Source organism: Rhea americana, unplaced genomic scaffold (genome assembly GCF_003343005.1).
Source record: "Rhea americana isolate MKP2758 unplaced genomic scaffold, rheAme1 scaffold_149, whole genome shotgun sequence".
NCBI lineage: Eukaryota > Metazoa > Chordata > Aves > Rheiformes > Rheidae > Rhea > Rhea americana.
The window spans coordinates 30,297-47,349 of NW_028185583.1; the positions used below are offsets into that span (position 1 = coordinate 30,297).

A 17,053-nucleotide genomic window follows, 5' to 3' on the forward strand; every position below is an offset into this window, starting at 1 on the left:
ATGTTTTCTCGACCAGTGCATATCACTGCATTGATACGCACACATGGCAGCTGGCTAACAACAAGTACTTCTGTCTGGCAGAAAATCTAGGAATCCAGAATCCCTTGAAATGTAAGTTTGTATTTCCAAACTCTTACTTCTATGCAGAGACTCAAAAGCAAGAGACAGAGCTGCCATTATGCTTCATGTTTTTAAGAGATACTGCTCTTTTTGTTAAGACAACAAAGAATAGCAAGATGAGGATGATAGCGAAGAAGCAGTATTTTTTTCGTGGAAGTCCGGAGCAGTTTATGAGACCARAGGAATTTGGTCTGTAATTCATATGTAAATGTCCTGCTTAAAACAGGAGAACAAATCCCCAGAATTCCCGTATGAGTTTTTGTGGTGACTGAAGAAAAAGGTTTCTGAGCCTGAAAGCTACTACTTTCAGGTGTGCCAAACTTATCGCTGAAGGAAAAAGGTTATATAATGTCACTTCTCTGTGTACTGGTTTAAGTGTAAGGGGAAGCTCCGAATGGCGTATTAGTTGTCCTGCTGCCTCTTTCGTACGAGGCTGGAGGAGTTATTGTTTTTGTGTTGTGAGCCGGATTCAAAGTATTTCTGTGTGTGCAGTTCCTTTAAAACTCTTGAATAATCCCATAATTTCAGTGGCATTGTTTGGGAAGTTTTATGCTTTATTGGAGTAGTTTGGGTTCCTCAGTCTAACATTTTTAATTTGAGTGACTTTGAGTGACTTTGAATTTGAGTAGTCTTAGTAGTTTTGTCTTGGTTTGCTCTTCTCTGTGATAGATTAAGTAAGTTACCTGTTTTTCTTGGAAGTACCAGGGCTTCATATATAAATATGCTCTCTGTACAGTACTTTGGGATCCTGAAAATGGGAACATTCTATTTAGTTGTAAAGTAGCAACATTTTTGCTTTTGAGTTCTTCCTTTAAATTTCCAAGATTTTCAGAGGGAAAGACAAGTGCATTTATGATTTTGACAGAGATGTAAAAACCTTGATCTCAAGCCGGGTGGTGTCTGTGTTTGTGAGCTGTATTATTATTGTTATACAAATGTCTCACTAGTGTTAACTGATTTAGCTGTATTGATATTTACACTTGATAGGCATTGGAGGCAGCTAAAATTTAAGTTGGAAAGATATATATGTTTGGATCATTTTCATGCTATAATCTCCTAGATGTGTTATGAAAATGTTGACTAACTGGAGGTTTCTGGGTGATTGTAATGGTATAAATAAAAAAGAATTACAGCCATGGAAAGCTCATCTGATTCAGACCTTTTTAGTTAGTATAATGGAAATGAAAGTAGGTGATCTGTCTGTGTCAGAAGATAGCATTTATTTTCTGCTATTAGCTGAGCGATAAGGCAAGAAAGAATGCTATGTTTAATTTAGTGGATTGGAAAGTCTTTAACCATAGGAGTATAGAGAAGTATATGAGGATGTTTTGGCAAGACGTTTGTACCAGGAGCTCTTCTGACATCAAGGATCTTGGTAAAATATTAATGTTACTGTGGTCTCTTGGTGATCTTGGAAGTAAAAGTAGTGCAAAATAATTGGTGTCTAACTGACAGCCTAAGATACACTAGATACCTTGTGAGTTATATGAGCATATATGGCTCAAATATGCGGATTAAATGATTAGAGTTATACAAAGAAATGTCTGACAAACGGTCCATTTCCACCAAGACAGTGCCTTTAACATCTGCTGATCACCTTGTCCTTTGAGTTAGGAAAGTCTGAAAACTGAAACAAATTGCAATTTTACTTTTGGAGGGTGTTTCTTAGTAGAAGTGTATTTTAGTAATAAAGACTTCTGATTTCTATTTAACATTTTCATGACATAGTTTTAAAGAATTTTTGGAAATTAATCATAAACAAATGTAGAAAAAAATTTGGATTTATTTAACCTCAAAGTAAGACGACTGTCAACAGAACAAATACGGCTTTATAGAGATATGCAAAGAATTTGTATTTTCTACCTCTAGAGGGTGAGGGGTTTAACTTATGTTCATGTTATCTCTTCTCACTCTGCAGGCAGCCTGGAGCCTTTAGACGCAGTTACAATTAAATGAGACAGGCCAAAGCTGTTGGGAATAGAAGCATAGTTAAAAAAAAAGGATCTGATTCTGCTGATATCTGTGTATAGGTGTAYAGATGGAGCTCTTTGGATGTATGAGTAGTCATATTATGAAAAAAAGGAAATTTATGTGGAGAAGTGAATATATGGATACTTAGGACTAGTTGTAGGACTGAGACTTTAGTCYTCAAAGAATACTTGCAGTCATTTAATAGGAACTAAGCCTGAATAAAAAATAGAAAATCAAGCATCCTTCGTGTTCTAGAAATCAAACAAGTAGACGTTTAGTGCCATAACTGAAATTGTTGGTTGTGCCCTCTGTTGTTCAAGAGATGTGTAGTAAAGGCTAAAGCTGTTCTACTAAGCTGTTGATGACTCTCCATTTAGAAAAGTAATGCTTTTAAAGAGAACACTTAAAATATATTTCAGCATTATAAATATGTGCTTTGGGATTCATTAGCTCAAAACAACATTAACTTTTTTTTTCCTCTTTTGAGTAAATTGGAATACTGATGGAAGATCTGAATTGTTAACTGGGAAAGCAGAAGTTATCTAGCTGCAGGATAAGTGCAACTTCCCTTCACTCTGTTGTGCCAAGCTTCTTCACTATGTTTTGTGATAAATCAGCATTTCCTTCTCCAAAGTGTCAATAGAGGTGTTTAGCTTTACATAAAAATGTATTAAATACTGGAGGATTACTATCAGCAATCAGCTAGAAATATATTCCAGTCAATAGCATCTTTGATGTGAAAGTTCCTGCAAGTTGATGTTGAAAGTTTTATCACAAATGTGAAAGCGAGAATCAGTTTGGGCTGTTTTCTTAAGGAGAGAAGGCTTTATGGCCACGCTGTTTGTTGGCCTCCTCCAGATGAGGTCTGAACTTGGTGGCCAATATCAAACAAGTTCAGTGAAAAGTTTTGTGACGCTATRTGTCTGAGTAAAGAACAGGGAGACTCAGTCTGCCGTTCCCTTTTAAGGAATTGTTGCAAATGCGGGAAATAGTTCAACTAATTGATACTAAGCATTAGCCCTTAGAGACTCTGCACACTGTTTATCAGGATTGAGCCCATGGTGTTGACCAGCCATAAATAAAAATGTCATCTGTATTAACACTTGTTATGGTGTATGTGGATGTGTGCATGTATATATKAATATGTACAATACTCAGGAAGACATATGCACATCTTTTTTGGCTAGAATAAAGATAGAAAATTCTGGTGTCTCTGTTAAATTAAAATAGTAGCAGAAGCATTATCCACTAAAAGATCTGACAGTAATGTAAATCAACCACTCTGCCAAAAATGTCCCCCAAAGAAATGTGCTTGGTATATTTTTCTGCTGCAGGAGGTAAAACATTTGCTGTCAGAGATGTAGATTAAGGGGACCAAAGTATGGTCCATGGGCCACATGCTGCTTACAGGCAGTTTGAATATCATGGTTGTCTGCATTTCTATGGGCAGTGGGATTTTAATTTTRCTGTCTGAAGTTGTGAACCAGAACAATTTGGACAGTGCTGGTGAATGGAAGAAGGTGCTGCTCCTGGGAGACACTGTCTTGCACCGGCAACAACAGTTGCTGCTGACTGATATAGGAGAGAGAGACAGAATGCAATAGGAAGGTTTGGCTCTCATGAAGCTTTTGCTGTGCATTTTCTAGCTAACTGAGACTGTTTCTCATGAAAAATGGCAGCTGTTTCTGTGAATTTGCTGTTAGCCTCCTTCCCTGTTTCTGGAACTAATTTTATGTGACTTCATGCCAAGCCAGTGGAGGGAGGGGAAGAGAAGGAAAAAAAAATCTGAAAAATCAAACTGCATTTTTCAGTTTGATTGTTTGAAATGTATTCAGCTTTCAGCAGTGAGAGAAGTGTCTTTGTTCATGCTGATTAGAAACTATTACATATAAACTATAGGAAGTGACTTCATTTGGATTGTACTCATTGTGCRTATGGATTCTGATAGCAACCAAAAACCATGAGGTGTACCAGAAATGTGACACATGCATTTTAGTCCCAAGAATAACCAGAAAAAGATTGGTTTTTACATAGCTTTCAATCAACCAATGCCTTGATCTGAAGTCCTTTTCAGATGAATGAACATACCAAGAATTTTGATAAACTAGTTGTTCTGACCGTAGAGTCAAGTTAAACTGTGATACACACCTATATACCTTCCCTGCTGTTTTTTTTTTCCTTTACGTTTACAGGAAAGTCCTGTAAGCTATTGCCCTTTTAGGAGTTCAAAATGTGAAGGTAATTTTTTAATCTTAGCTGTGAAGTCTGCAAGAGACACCAGAGCATGGGTATATCTTTTGCTGCACGGACTTCATGAGCACCTCCTGGAGCTACTATACGCAATATTGTCTCTGAGTTTCACAGCTTGAGTTGTGCTCCTTGAATCTTCTCTAAACTATTTTGCTTGTTGGATTTGCTAAGCAAAAAGACCGCAGTAGAAAGCCTCATAGAGGTTGATGGGAGGATGCCTTTTTTTATGGGAAGCTAGTTAAATTCTTTCTGACTCTGCCTATCATAGTACTTTGTGGTCGCCAGTCCAAAAGCTTTTATTGTTCCCAGATGTGCTTGACTGTCATCATGATCACTCCTTATTAAGAACTAGTAATGAATCATAGTCATTGTTATCATATATATGTTTGTCTAACAAATAGTTTTGGAGTTTAACTCATGCCTGTTGGGAAATGCATGTTTGCTTTGTGTTAGAAGATATATATATGTAGAAGATTGTTTATAGTCAGCTAAGTGCTAAACCTCTCTGGGTCCTTTCTAAAGGCATCTTTTCATAAAAACAGGACATATTTTGGACAAGTAGAAGTGGATGCCTTGATTAATTAGCACTGCTTGAGRCTACAGGGGGCCCAAGGATGTATGTTCTCTAAGAACAGTGTTTCTTCCTGGGAAGGAAGGTAGGGGCAGAAGGGAAGGTAAAGAATCTGTAAGCAAAAGTGTCACTCCAGATAAATATCTATTTCAGGAAGACAGTGCCAGAGGACTGCGCTCGTCTAGAGTCCTGAGTCCTAGTTCTTGGGAATTAGCTTCGCTTGCCAATGTGACTAAATGTAAGGGACAGCAATAAGGCACATTACTGTTTTATTTTGCTGTTTCTGTCTCCAAATATAGTAACTCATTTTTTAAGTTTTACATTTTAGTAGAATGAGGTCGTGCTACTATAAATGTGCTTAATGTTAAACATGATTGCGGGGTTGTTTGCCAACTACCTAGCACGCTCTTCCCCAGGGAATGGGTCTCCCCAAAATGGCATTAGGCACTGGTTCTCGTGATGCCGCTCACCCCTGCGCGAGATCAGGGCATCTCCTCCTCCTTCCCCCACCAACACCCAAGACCTGAGGGACTCTTGCCCACTCCTGTGTGATCTCTGGGCTGGCAACTGGCAATGCGGGGCATTAAGGAGGAGCCAGCACTGCCCTCAGCCTGCGTTTCCCAGGGTTTTGAGCTGATGCACTAGGCAGAAGTCATGGGGGCTTATGGTCCCCTTGCGTCAGACATTTGAACTAACTGTGCAAAGTTCACTGAAGGCACTCGGAGCTTTCGAGTGCTTAGGAGTAATTCTCCATTGAGGTGTTGTTTTGGATGTAGGATTATAGAAAATGCATTAATATTTATTAAATAATGCTACGTGTGATGAATATGCAGATCTGATGTCTTTGCTCAGGTGACTGGTTATGCCTGTAAACTCAGCTCTTAGTGTGGTTTTCTGATTTTTTTTCTCATGCACAGCTGAGCAGTTCTAATTCTTTACAAGATTTTGTTATTAGAGAGGAGCCACCAAAAGGAGAAACTGAAATCATGTTCACCTATTTTCATTTTGGACTAGGGATCAGTTAACAGTTAAAAACTGAAAATCAGTCAGTAGAAAATTTATCATAGCTAAATATTGCAAATAAGTTAATGGAATTTGAATAAAATTCTTAGCCTCTGAATTCTAATTGGCTGGAGTTTGAGCTTTCARTAATATAAACTGTATGAATTATTAATCACTTCAGGGCTTCAGCTCCTTTGTAAATGCATTTTATACATCTACATCAACCTCAGGACACGTAAGGCTTCTTTCATAAACATTTTTTTACAGCGGAAATGTGTGGCAGTGGCCCACAATAATGGGAAAACTGCTTGGGATTAACTGTTTGCTAATTGAGTACTTTGAATTTTTGCCAAATAAATTATATTCTGAAACAAGCTTTTCAAGCTTTTCCAGCAGTGAGTGCTTCAGAACAAACCGCAGAGCTGGAAAATCTCATGTGCTCTTATGTAAGAAGAATCGAGGCTTGTATCCTGCAAGTGCAATGTATATCACGCAGAAAATTTTAACAAGATATTTATGTAGTGTTCCTCCACATAAAAGCTAAGCAAGGATAGTAGAGCAGTGCAGTATAACTTTGGGATAAATTACCATTGTTTGCTATGCAAATCTTGTGATTGTAATTAGACTCGGATTTGGGCTGCTGCGTGCACTGATCTTTGTTCCCCTTGCTCACTAGAGCTAATTCTAATACTGCAGAACAGAGCAGCAAATTTTAAATGCTGCTCAGCTGAATGGTCACTTCTCTCAGGATGGCTTTACTGCAAGTGGACGTTGTAAGACGAACGGTTTGCTTCTGGATGCGTATTTTTGTGCACGTAAATAGTGTCGTAGACAGTCTGTGAGCCACGGAAGTATGCGAGTGTTGTGAAGTCCCTTGAACTCGAGGTTGGAGACAACACAGAAGGACTGCCTAATGCAGTCTAGTTTGGGGCAAATTGGTTTTAAAATTTGTGATTCTGAAGCTGATTGGTTGGAGAAGTGGTGGTATGTTCACGCTCTCGTGACAGCGATTGCTGCCGCTGTATAGCTATGTATAGCTCCCATTATCTCCGGGCCCGGACTTTGCGCAACCGCAGCGCGTGGCGCTTTGCCCACGCTAATGAGCTCTCCCCTGAGGCCGGGCTTAGGTCTGCGGGGCTGGCACCGGCCTCGGATGGTGCTGCTGTTTTGGGAACCGGAGTTTGCCCGAGCCCCACTCGCGCGTGCTGCCACCCCGGCACGGCCACYGCTGGCCGGAGGAGCAGCGTCGGCAGCCCCGGCGTCAGCTGCGGAAAGTCGTGGTGGCCGCAGAGGTGGCCCAGCGGTGGCCTGCGGGGTGCTCACAGAGGCCAGCTTTCGTCTAGACTTGGCCCAAGGGGAGCAGCACAGGTGAGMGATCCTTCCAGCCGGCTCCCCTCTCCCAGGAAGGGAGCTGTCAGCATTTTGGCTGGGCTTACATGGCCTAACAGATATTCTGCAAGTATATATGTGTATATATACATATATATATGTATACATGTATGTATGTGTATGTGTGTGCGTGTATATATATATAGGTGTAATATAGCACTCCTGCTCTGGGGCTGCAGTAAATGACATAATGTTCCTTCATTTACAGCTCGTAGTTCTCGTTGAGTCTATTTTATTTCTTTATGTTGACTACTCCTCATTTAAGTGGCAGGAAAGCAGAACAAGAGAAGCAGGTCTATTTTTCTCTTGCATGCTTGGACACTGTCCTGTAATTGTGATGTGGAATCCATTAATTTTGTTTGTATGAATATCATTTAAGGGAGTGGGGAGAGTGTGATACACTGAAGTTCCTAACAGAAAGCAGGAAACAGTTTTCAGCACAAAATTGATTCTTCTATCAGAATATTTAATTCATAGTGTTAGTACTGCAAAGTGCATGTTGTTTCTGTAACAAAGTTCTGTATTTCAGAGCAGCTTACTAGAGTATGTTCTGAGACTGTTGTTGAAATCATTATTTTTTGCTGAAGTAGCCAAGTTAAAAGTAGGAATAAAACCCAAGTGAGCTGTGCAAACTGGTGCAATTCTGGGGCTATAATAATGTATACATTCCTTCTGTAACAGCATCTGTGCTATAGAATTCAAATGCAAAGGGTTAGTTGTTGTTGTGCAGTTGCCTCCAAAGACRAAAGTGAACTTGACAGCTTTTGCTGAAAAAAAAAATTACAAAGATCCCCATTCCCCAGGGTGATTTCTAAAACAGTAGATGCTCTGTAGAGTTTAGGTAGGATTTTCTTATAGTGACCCATCCTATATTTCTGATAGACCCAACAATTTTTAGTGTGCAATAAATTCAGAGTCAGGCAGCTAGCCTGGAGTCAGAAATACTGCACAGTAAATGTAATTCCAGGATGCCTGTTAAATGGCTAAATTATCTAGTGGACTTCATATCCCATGTAATAAAATACAGAAAATCCTATTAGCTAGTTCTGGATATTTCAACATGCTGTCACCAGAGAAGAATCACAAGCCTTACTAGCAAGGTGCTTTGAAAACACATAAATCAAGATGTGCTGAGCTGCCAGAATACCAACTGAAGTGGGTGGAAAAGCTAATTAACTCTGAGCACTGTTCTAATTCTGACTACTTCCAATTCTGGAGCTAATTTCATTCAGTGCTAGTCGGCGGATTCGTCATACAGTTTATGCGTGCATCTGTGTAGCCCTTCGTCTCTGTGATCTGTAAGCTTTGCGGCTTGTTCAGTACTTGTGCTGATTTAAAGCAATCCCTAATTTTGGAGGAGTGCCTTCCCAGTGCCCATGCTGTGGGAATTGTTTCACACTGTACGTCTTGATCATAGGGGACAGGTTCTTTCTTTTGGGACTGCGTTGCTGTGTTTGCCTTCTGTCAACTTTGACTATGGATTCAATGTCTCTGCAAGACTAAAAGTAASAGCCAAATAAAACCATAGTAAAAGTTAAGGCATAGCTAGACTATTGCTATGATAAGTATATAGACACTCATTTGCTTCAACTATAAAAGGTACAAGTTAAAGAAGGTGAATTATCTGTTGCTTTATTAAGTCTTCTGGATTGACATCCTCAGACTCCAGAATCTCAGGTTTCATTTAGATACCTTTCTACCAACAGATTTCTTTTTTTAGCATAACTTTAATTTGCAGCCAGCATCTTCCATGTGCATGTTTTTAACTGACCCCCAAGAGTGCTGTTTCTATTGGTTCAAAATTAAATCATCCTCTTGTGTAGACACAGTTTACAGCTGTGCTTGTAAAGGCAAGTCCACATGACTGCGAGTCACTAAATTACCGAGTGGGGATGATACCACCTGTCAACTGAGTTGGATCAGCTGGCTATTCCAAATAGCAATGTGATAGCTGAACACAATTTGCAGTTGCCACGGCTGTGCCAAGGGGCACTGGGTCACGAGCCTTTTAGTTGTGTCGTGCTTGCTTGCAACTTATAACAAAATCAGTTACTGGAGCAGCAAGAGGGTGCGTGCTTGGGGGTCAACTTAACAGGGTGCTAGGGCTGAATTTGGAGGCAGACTCAAGAGAGACCATTATGGCCTGATTKTCTCTGTTTCCTGTTTCCAGCAGCCCTGCACTGCTTGCCCAAATGTTGCAAGCAGCCTGCTGCCACCGTGGGGCCTCCTTGGCAGGTAGTGCCCCAGGACGGCTAAAAGGTTTGCTCAGGAGCTCGCAGTCGTGAYGAATCACAGAGGCATGGCATGGATTGATAAGGTTGTGTACTTTATGATTAGATACATCCTCCCTGTAACAGCAGTTCTTTGTCTCCATTTTGCTTTTGGCAATGTTTTTCAGCAGTTTGCATGCAGGAGTTGTTCAGCTTGAAACAAAGTCACTATTATTCTAGGTAAGCTCAGGAAGCCAATGGAGGACCCCGCAATAATTTTGTTGCCCTCAGAAGACATAGGCTGTTGGTAATTTGTTTAAAAGCCTATTAAGTTAAATCACTAAGAAAATATTTTTTTTCTAGAAGCCTAGCTGTAAAGGACTTTCAGGCTTATAAAACAGTGTGTAGCCAGAAAAATTAGTTCTGCAGCTGGTTTGTTTTTTGGGGGGGTTTTGTTTGTTTGTTTTTTGGTTTGGGTTTTGTTTTGTTTTGTTTTGTTTTTTGCTTATTTTAAGCAAACTAAACATATCTCTGGAGCGGCATGTTCTTTATCAGTAGCATTAGCAAAAAAGAATCATAGATTTCAGCTATTTAGTGCAGGTGTGCAGTCTGGGAGCTGTGCAAAATATTGCATGGTCCCAAAAGTTGTAAAAAGCATGGACTGCTGCAATGTCTCTAATTAATTTTCTCATTTGCTAAAAGTGCGTTGCCTCTTAGAATGAAGATTGATGAGAGTGAAAGATGTTATCTATTAGAAATTGATTGTGATTAGTCCTTTCTGCTGTGTCCCAGTTTCAGCCACCTTATATAGCTATCTGTAGGCTGACCAATATGTAAGTCATCCTCCTCATTTATGGTTGATGACGAGCCCAGGGAACTCGGCAGGAAAATTTCAGACTTGGGAGGGCTGGGACTAGACTCCTGAGGCCTGTAATTTAGTCAMGTGCCTAACTGTATTTACAGGCTGAAACTACCTCTTTTGGAGCTGGCCTGAATACTTCATTTGTAATAGTACTGCCCTTTCTCAAAGACCTTCTCTGACGTCTCTCCAGGTGGTGCCCGCTGACCCCTTAGGCTTCCCTTGACCTGTCTTTGGCTGCTTGCCCTATCTGTTKGGAAGACTCATCTCCCCTGCCCCAGTCTTTGCTACAGCTTCCCATGGCTCTCTTGAACTCTTCTGTTTTTTCTGACTTTTCTCTTCTCTTGCTTATTGTAAGTTACTGAATAGACTTGCTCAACAGCCTTTTCAGAAGTAAAACAAGACAAGGTAGTCACAGATGACTGCTATCAGCTTTTCCTTTTAGCTCAGTTATAAGAAGTAGTTGGCTCACCAGTTTCATTTCTACCGTCTATAAAAAGATTTTGTGCAAGACCTGCTGCGCGTGTTTTTCACATCACCCTGTGTAACACCAGTGTCTGGATGACGTTTGTTAAAGGGTCTCACTGCTAATTTGTGTCACTACTCAGTATGCATTTCCCCGGCAACTGGTTTGAGATAGATTCAATCAAAAATATCATAGTGTGCTGGAGGAAAGTCTGAATTTGCAGATGTACATTTCTCATTAATGACCTTTTTGGATGAGTCATGTGTTCAGACTGCAGATGTCATTACTGTGAAGCAACGATCAAGAAATGCAGAGTGTATTCCTTACAGGTATTTCCTTAGGCAGCATRGTCTATGAGGAGGCAGTTCTTGATGTCATTGTCACGTGGGTTGTGACTCTAAGACCTATACAACTCATTTTTCATGGTGTCTTGATGGTCTTGTCTTCTGCTGAGAATGCTTTAGGCACTCGATCACAGTGATCTTTTTTTTTTGGACTCCCTGGATCTCGGCAAGTTACCTTGCTTTTTACTAGTAACTTTGCCCTTCTCATTTATATATAAATATATACACCTTGATTTTTAGATGTGCAAACTGTGAGCTTCAATCTTGCTGTTGTCCTAGTCTCCAGTGGCTCTGTTTGCAGTGCCTCCAAATAAGTACATGTATAAATCTTTGGAGTTCAAGACCTACCAATTCACACAGGAGAAAAAGCAAAGACTGGAGGACTTATTTCAAGCCTTCGTATTTCAGTTTTGGCTCACCAGATCAAAACACAGATAACTATTTTACTACTTTATATAGAGAAATGCTGTAAAGAAAAACACTGGTAATTCAAGATAGTCCTCAGATGACAAAATTGGAAAATACTAAATTGGAGAACAATGTATCTTTCTGTTTTTAATTGAATTCTCTTTTTKGGGTTTGTAGGGTGTGAGGATTGCGGTAAAAGCCTTATAGGAGAATGCAAGCTCCATGGGCCACTCATCAGGGCTAAAGATAGGGTTATTCCTAGCCGAGCCCGTCTTACCCTACCTCATTACCTTACCTTGCGAGTGTTGGAGCTGCGAGCTGGAAACCAGCAAAGTAAGTATTTTAGCTCTTTCTCCCTTGTTTGAGTAAGAGRAGGCAAAACTACTAACCCTGGCTTGTTTTCATGAATAATTTAAGATGTGGCATTGGGTATAAACAGTACGAAAGCTACTTTGTTTTAAGCTGAGTACTATTAAAGTTCACATTCAGCCACTGTTTTTTATGACTGATTTCCAGTAACGTCAATGCGTAGACTGATGGAAGGACAGCAACCAGAGTTGCTGTGACATTTAACTGGCAGAAGACAGTATTCAATAAAGTTTAGAAACAAAATGACAACTAACCTCCCCACTCCATTCTCCCTCTTCCCCTGCAAACTCAAGAGAACAGAGGGGATTCATTTCCCTTTTGCGGCATCTTCAGGTAACATGAAGACTCCGTTGCTACACTCTGATGACAGGACAGTTTGAATTCYCAAATTTGCACATGGAAACTACATCCTTAACATGCAGATTTTCCACAACTACCTGTGCAAAACTGGATTATGCCTAGATCACATTTCAGAAAGAGAATGATAATATGCTTTTTGTGTTGTACCACTGATATTAGCTAGGGGAATAATTAGAATGAGTAAGACAGCTTATTTTGTGTTTTTACGTCCTCTCCACTCAGTTTGTGAGAGGACAACCTTGTCATTATGTCAACAAGCAGAGCACTATAGCATCAGCTTGTACATTGAAGAACATCAGCRGTTTTGAGTATTGCATGTCATCTTGCACTTTAATATCCTGTCRTAGATCTAGGCACTTTTGCAAACTGCACTCAATCCAAGTTCCACTTTTGAAAAGCCTCTTTAAAGATTTACATCCTTTCAGACTCTTGCCCTTAGGGTGATTTACCTGATTTATTTRTATAGAAGATATAGTCACATGTTTGGTACTACTGTGTATATCTCCATTTTTATAGCTGTATATATACAGGAAACAAATGATTAATTCATGATGTATGTATTAACTTAGACTGGTCTTTTTTATTTGCAGTCCTTGGAGTATTTGCTAAGAAAGTAATACAGAAGAGAACACAGTTTGGTCCTTATGTTGGTCAACTGTCTACAAAACTGACCCGCTATGATGAGAGCAGGCTAGTCCTGCAGGTAACTAACTAACTAACTAACTAACTAACTCAGAAATTCTGCTGAACTTTACAGGAGATTTTTTTGTTGAATTTCAAGCATCAAAAAAGCAGTGCTGTATTTTTCATTTTATTTATTTACTGAGGAGCACAAGTGTCTTTCTTCTTCTGCCCCAGTTCCCTATGTAAAAGCCCTGTCACTGAATATGAAGTGCATATGTGTCTTCAACATTTGCACATTTGCCTTCTAATCTAGTTAATTAACTGTACTTCTGATCTCTAAATATATAATGAAATTAAATCATAATGTTAGATTGCAGAGCATACCCCAAAATGCCAAAGTGTTCTTATATGCTGYGTTTTTAGAAGTTTGTCTATTTACTTTCTAGGATGAATGTTATTTCCACAGTGATTTACCTATTGGTTTAACAGATCTTGATAAACTTTTCACAGAGCATGGCTACAGAAATAAAACAAAGGGATTTTGTCTTACCACCCTTGCTAGGTGAAGGGTTAAGTTTGTGCTCTGAGTTAACAGTRGTGACAGAAATATTCACTAAGGCACCTGCTTAGTAGAGAAGAGCAGTGCAGGGATGAAGAAACGTTTCTCAGTGATGTAAAAATATATGTGTATATATATATTCACTAATTTGATATATAGTGTACGAACTCAGTTTATTCAGACAGATTTTTATTTAGGACTAGTACTATTCTTTACTGCATATTCAGATACTGATCACCTCATCTGGACCATGACACTGTTCATTGTACTTCATCCAGTACAAATAAAGGCCTTTTTCCGGACCAGTTGAGTTTAGATCTATCTGCATGCGCATCCTTTGCCACCAGAGTTTCTTGGGAGTGATAGTTTCTTGAAATCCACTAAACCTGGTCTGTGTGCTCTGCTGCACGGTTCCAGTTGTCTGGTCGTGCTCATCCCTTCAGCTGGGCTGAGGAAGTCCATCCCTCCTATGCTGGTCCTTGGTCAAAAGGAAACATAGCTGAAGGYATGCCCAGTCGTGCTTGGACTCTGTCTCACTGAGTCCATAGTCCAGCCACAACAGGACTCCCCAGCAAGTCCCAGTCCTTGCGGAGCCCATGCTGAATGTCAGGCCCTCTCAGCACTCACGGAAGAGTGACCCTCAACCACTGTCCTACAACAGGCTTTATGTCTTCAGTCATGTTTTCTCCAGGGGCTGGGGCCTGGGAAACAGTCTTTTGTGGAGCAAACAGCTCCACAGGCAGACAGACAGCTCCTRTAATTTTGCTAGAGAACAAAGGAAATAGATTCAGCAGTCGCTTTAGACAGCCTTTGCTCAGGGAGGTCATGGGAGTGGTCTACCAGCAAAGTAACACTATTCTTCTGTGGATTTTCAGGAGATGTTGGCACCAAAGAGTATTTATTCTTCCCCATGATAAAATTTCTTCAGTCCTTACAAGAAGCTTCAATTCTTATAAATACAGAGAATACAGCAAGCGCTAACAAGCTTGTGAGCATGGAGGGGCTAAACATCCATTTCCTTCCTCTTCACCAAGGTAGTTTAAAATGCAGTCTATTCCCTATCAGCCCAATTTATTTAGAAGTATATTCAGATAAGCACAGTTCTGCCTGATGAATGGGATGTTTCTTCACAAGAAGAGGCAAAATTCCCACATTTCTGACAAGAGAGAGCAGCAGGTACCTTGATTTCTSCCTGTCAGAATTATGAGTAGGTGACCAAACCAGGGCTCATCTAACAGGCATGTATTTTCCTTGGAAATAGGACAAAGTTAGGCAAAATAGTTTCCCAAAACAATGGAAATGAAACTTGTTTTGCAATTAATTGTTAATTCTCAAGAGCTTTTAAATGGTTAGCAGAACAGATACATGCAGCACTGCCATCTGTTGTGCAGCTTCAGCTCTCCATCTTCCAGGATGTGTTGCAGATAAGCAATTTGCTCCAGATTTGGGGTATTTTGCCTCACTGAGGCATTCTGTTAAAAAGGACTCTAACAAGAATGAAATTAAGCAGCAAGAAAGATCTTTATGGCACAATAGTTCATTTGTGTTTACCTTTGTGTCGTTAAGGGGAAAAAGAGATGACTGTTAAAATGCCATTATATTGTACAATACCTCTTTGGACTTACTACACAGTTGTATAATTGTTCCATRCAAAACATAGCATTAATATGGGACTAAAGTTTGAGATTATCAAGTACTCAGGAAGTACATTAAGCATAAAGCTTATCTTTCTACCTGCCTGCACTTAGTCCTTATAATATTATCTTTATATAGCATAAAATGATGAAATATAAACTGGAAATACATACAAAGGCCTGTGGTTATTTTAGTAGCTGAGTGCCTTGGAAAGTGTTCACTCTTCACTTTCTTTTGCATGTTCTTTAAGAGTGATCTGTTTCAAAACATCTATGATTTCAAAGGACATATCACTGGGAGAAGGTAAATAACTGGTAGCCATGATTCCAAGTTAAAGAAAAGAAAAATAATGCGTCTCTGTACAGGACTTGGTTTTATCGTGTTCTTTCTCCCATCCTCCCACTTTATTTCAGGTGTTGAAAGATGGTGGGAAGTACTTTCTGGACACTCCCAATGAGGACTGTGGAAACTGGATGATGTTTGTCCGATTAGCCCGGAACCAAGAAGAACAGACTCTTGTGGCTTATCAGCACTGCGGAGAAGTCTACTTCACAACTGTTAAGGTAGTTAAACCTACCCTGCTTTACCTATCATTTAAATGATAATTCACAGACAAAGATTGTGAAAGACTAACCCTTTCACAGATGAAAGATTGATTGTATTCAAGCAACTGTTTTTTTTTTTTTTTTTTTTTTTAATTATGCACCCGCTTTTGTACTATTTAATCCACAGTAAAGCAAGCAGTGCATTGGGTTTTCCAGTTGAAGTCAGTGTATAGTTACTGTTCTGGGTAGTGAAGAATTGGAGCAGAGTGAAAAACCCGCAGGTATCACTCATGACAACATTCATGTTTAAACGTGAATGTTAAGTCTTACCTTTCTTCAGTTTCAGATAGGCCTGTGGTGAGAGTGTCCAGCAGCATTAGATTCAGCAGTGCTTCATGCTGGAAAAGGCGAACACATTCCTTTCTTTTATTACATTTTTGGACACCAGGTGCTCAGAAACAGGATATTATGTAGAATCTTTAAGTACTGTTTTCCATTCTCATTAAATCTGGAACCACAGAATTTCCAATACTGCGAAGTTGCTATAAAATGATCGGTTTATGGTAGAGTTTCTGGACTGTGCCTGTGCCTGAGGAAAGAGAACAAAGTACTCTGTATCTATGAATARCATTGGAATATACAGACTTGATTTTTTTGCTTTCCTCCCCTATGTTGTTTTGGCCGCTTTGACAGGACAGTTTAATCAGTGACAACTTAGTCTTTTAGAAACTTATGAAATTGAAGATTTTCTTACAATGGAATCTGTGTGTTGAAGATCTCTTATTTTCCTTTTTTTTTAATCCTTTTTAATTTAATACTAGTATATCATTGTGAGCTGTATAAAAAGAAATTTTATTGAGAGAAACTAGCCAAAGAAGTTACTATAGGATTAAAAGCTAGCATTCCAATTTCATGTCCAAGTTTGACACACATTTATGTGGGGGAGTATTATTTACTTTCATTGTTCCACTTTCATTTTTCCACCTGAAAAGTAGGAGAAGTACTTACCATACAGTGATGATGTGAGAATAAGGTAATGGTGATTGATCTTTACATCTTTAAAGTCYTTTGTAACCGTAAAAACGATAGTTAAATGCTTTAAAAATAGAAAATCAATGTAAAACTGTAGATACTAATCTGAGACCACTTAGGCAATGTTGAAATTCTAACGTGCCCTGTATCATTTGAGATTGAATATATGATTTTAAATACATACTAGACATGTTGAACTGTCATGGTTAGTAGTGCTGTATTTAGAAAGCATGAGCAAATGCTTTTCTGAGAAGTTGTAGTTATGAATTGGTAGCTTATTGGTAATTTAAATATTATTGAGCTAGCTCTCTGCTGGCACAAAAAGAGCAATGGTCCACT

The 17,053-nt window shown here is 39.4% G+C and overlaps 1 protein-coding gene and 1 long non-coding RNA gene across 5 annotated transcripts in view; one reads left to right on the forward strand and one right to left on the reverse strand.

The window, feature by feature from the left end:
* The window catches only part of PLAGL1 (PLAG1 like zinc finger 1), a 47,964-nt gene that overhangs the window by 24,062 nt on the left and 6,849 nt on the right, over positions 1 to 17,053 (forward strand). The window contains exons 3-5 of one of the 3 annotated variants that reach the window (XM_085299257.1): positions 11,768 to 11,923; positions 12,910 to 13,022; positions 15,551 to 15,700. In XM_085299257.1, coding sequence (XP_085155383.1) covers positions 11,768 to 11,923; positions 12,910 to 13,022; positions 15,551 to 15,700 — 419 coding nt within the window. Of the gene's footprint in view, positions 1 to 7,134; positions 7,283 to 11,767; positions 11,924 to 12,909; positions 13,023 to 15,550; positions 15,701 to 17,053 lie in introns of those variants that run through there. The other 2 variants (XM_085299258.1, XM_085299259.1) reach the window with 2 other exon arrangements.
* Positions 13,671 to 16,780, reverse strand: LOC146599040 (uncharacterized). Of its 2 annotated transcripts, none has more exons than XR_014895121.1 (3): positions 16,691 to 16,780; positions 16,013 to 16,080; positions 13,671 to 14,267 (listed from the first exon to the last, which is right to left on the reverse strand). It is a non-coding gene; the product is annotated as an uncharacterized LOC146599040 (long non-coding RNA). The 2 variants fall into 2 exon arrangements; XR_014895120.1 differs by having other exon boundaries at positions 16,013 to 16,271; positions 16,691 to 16,752.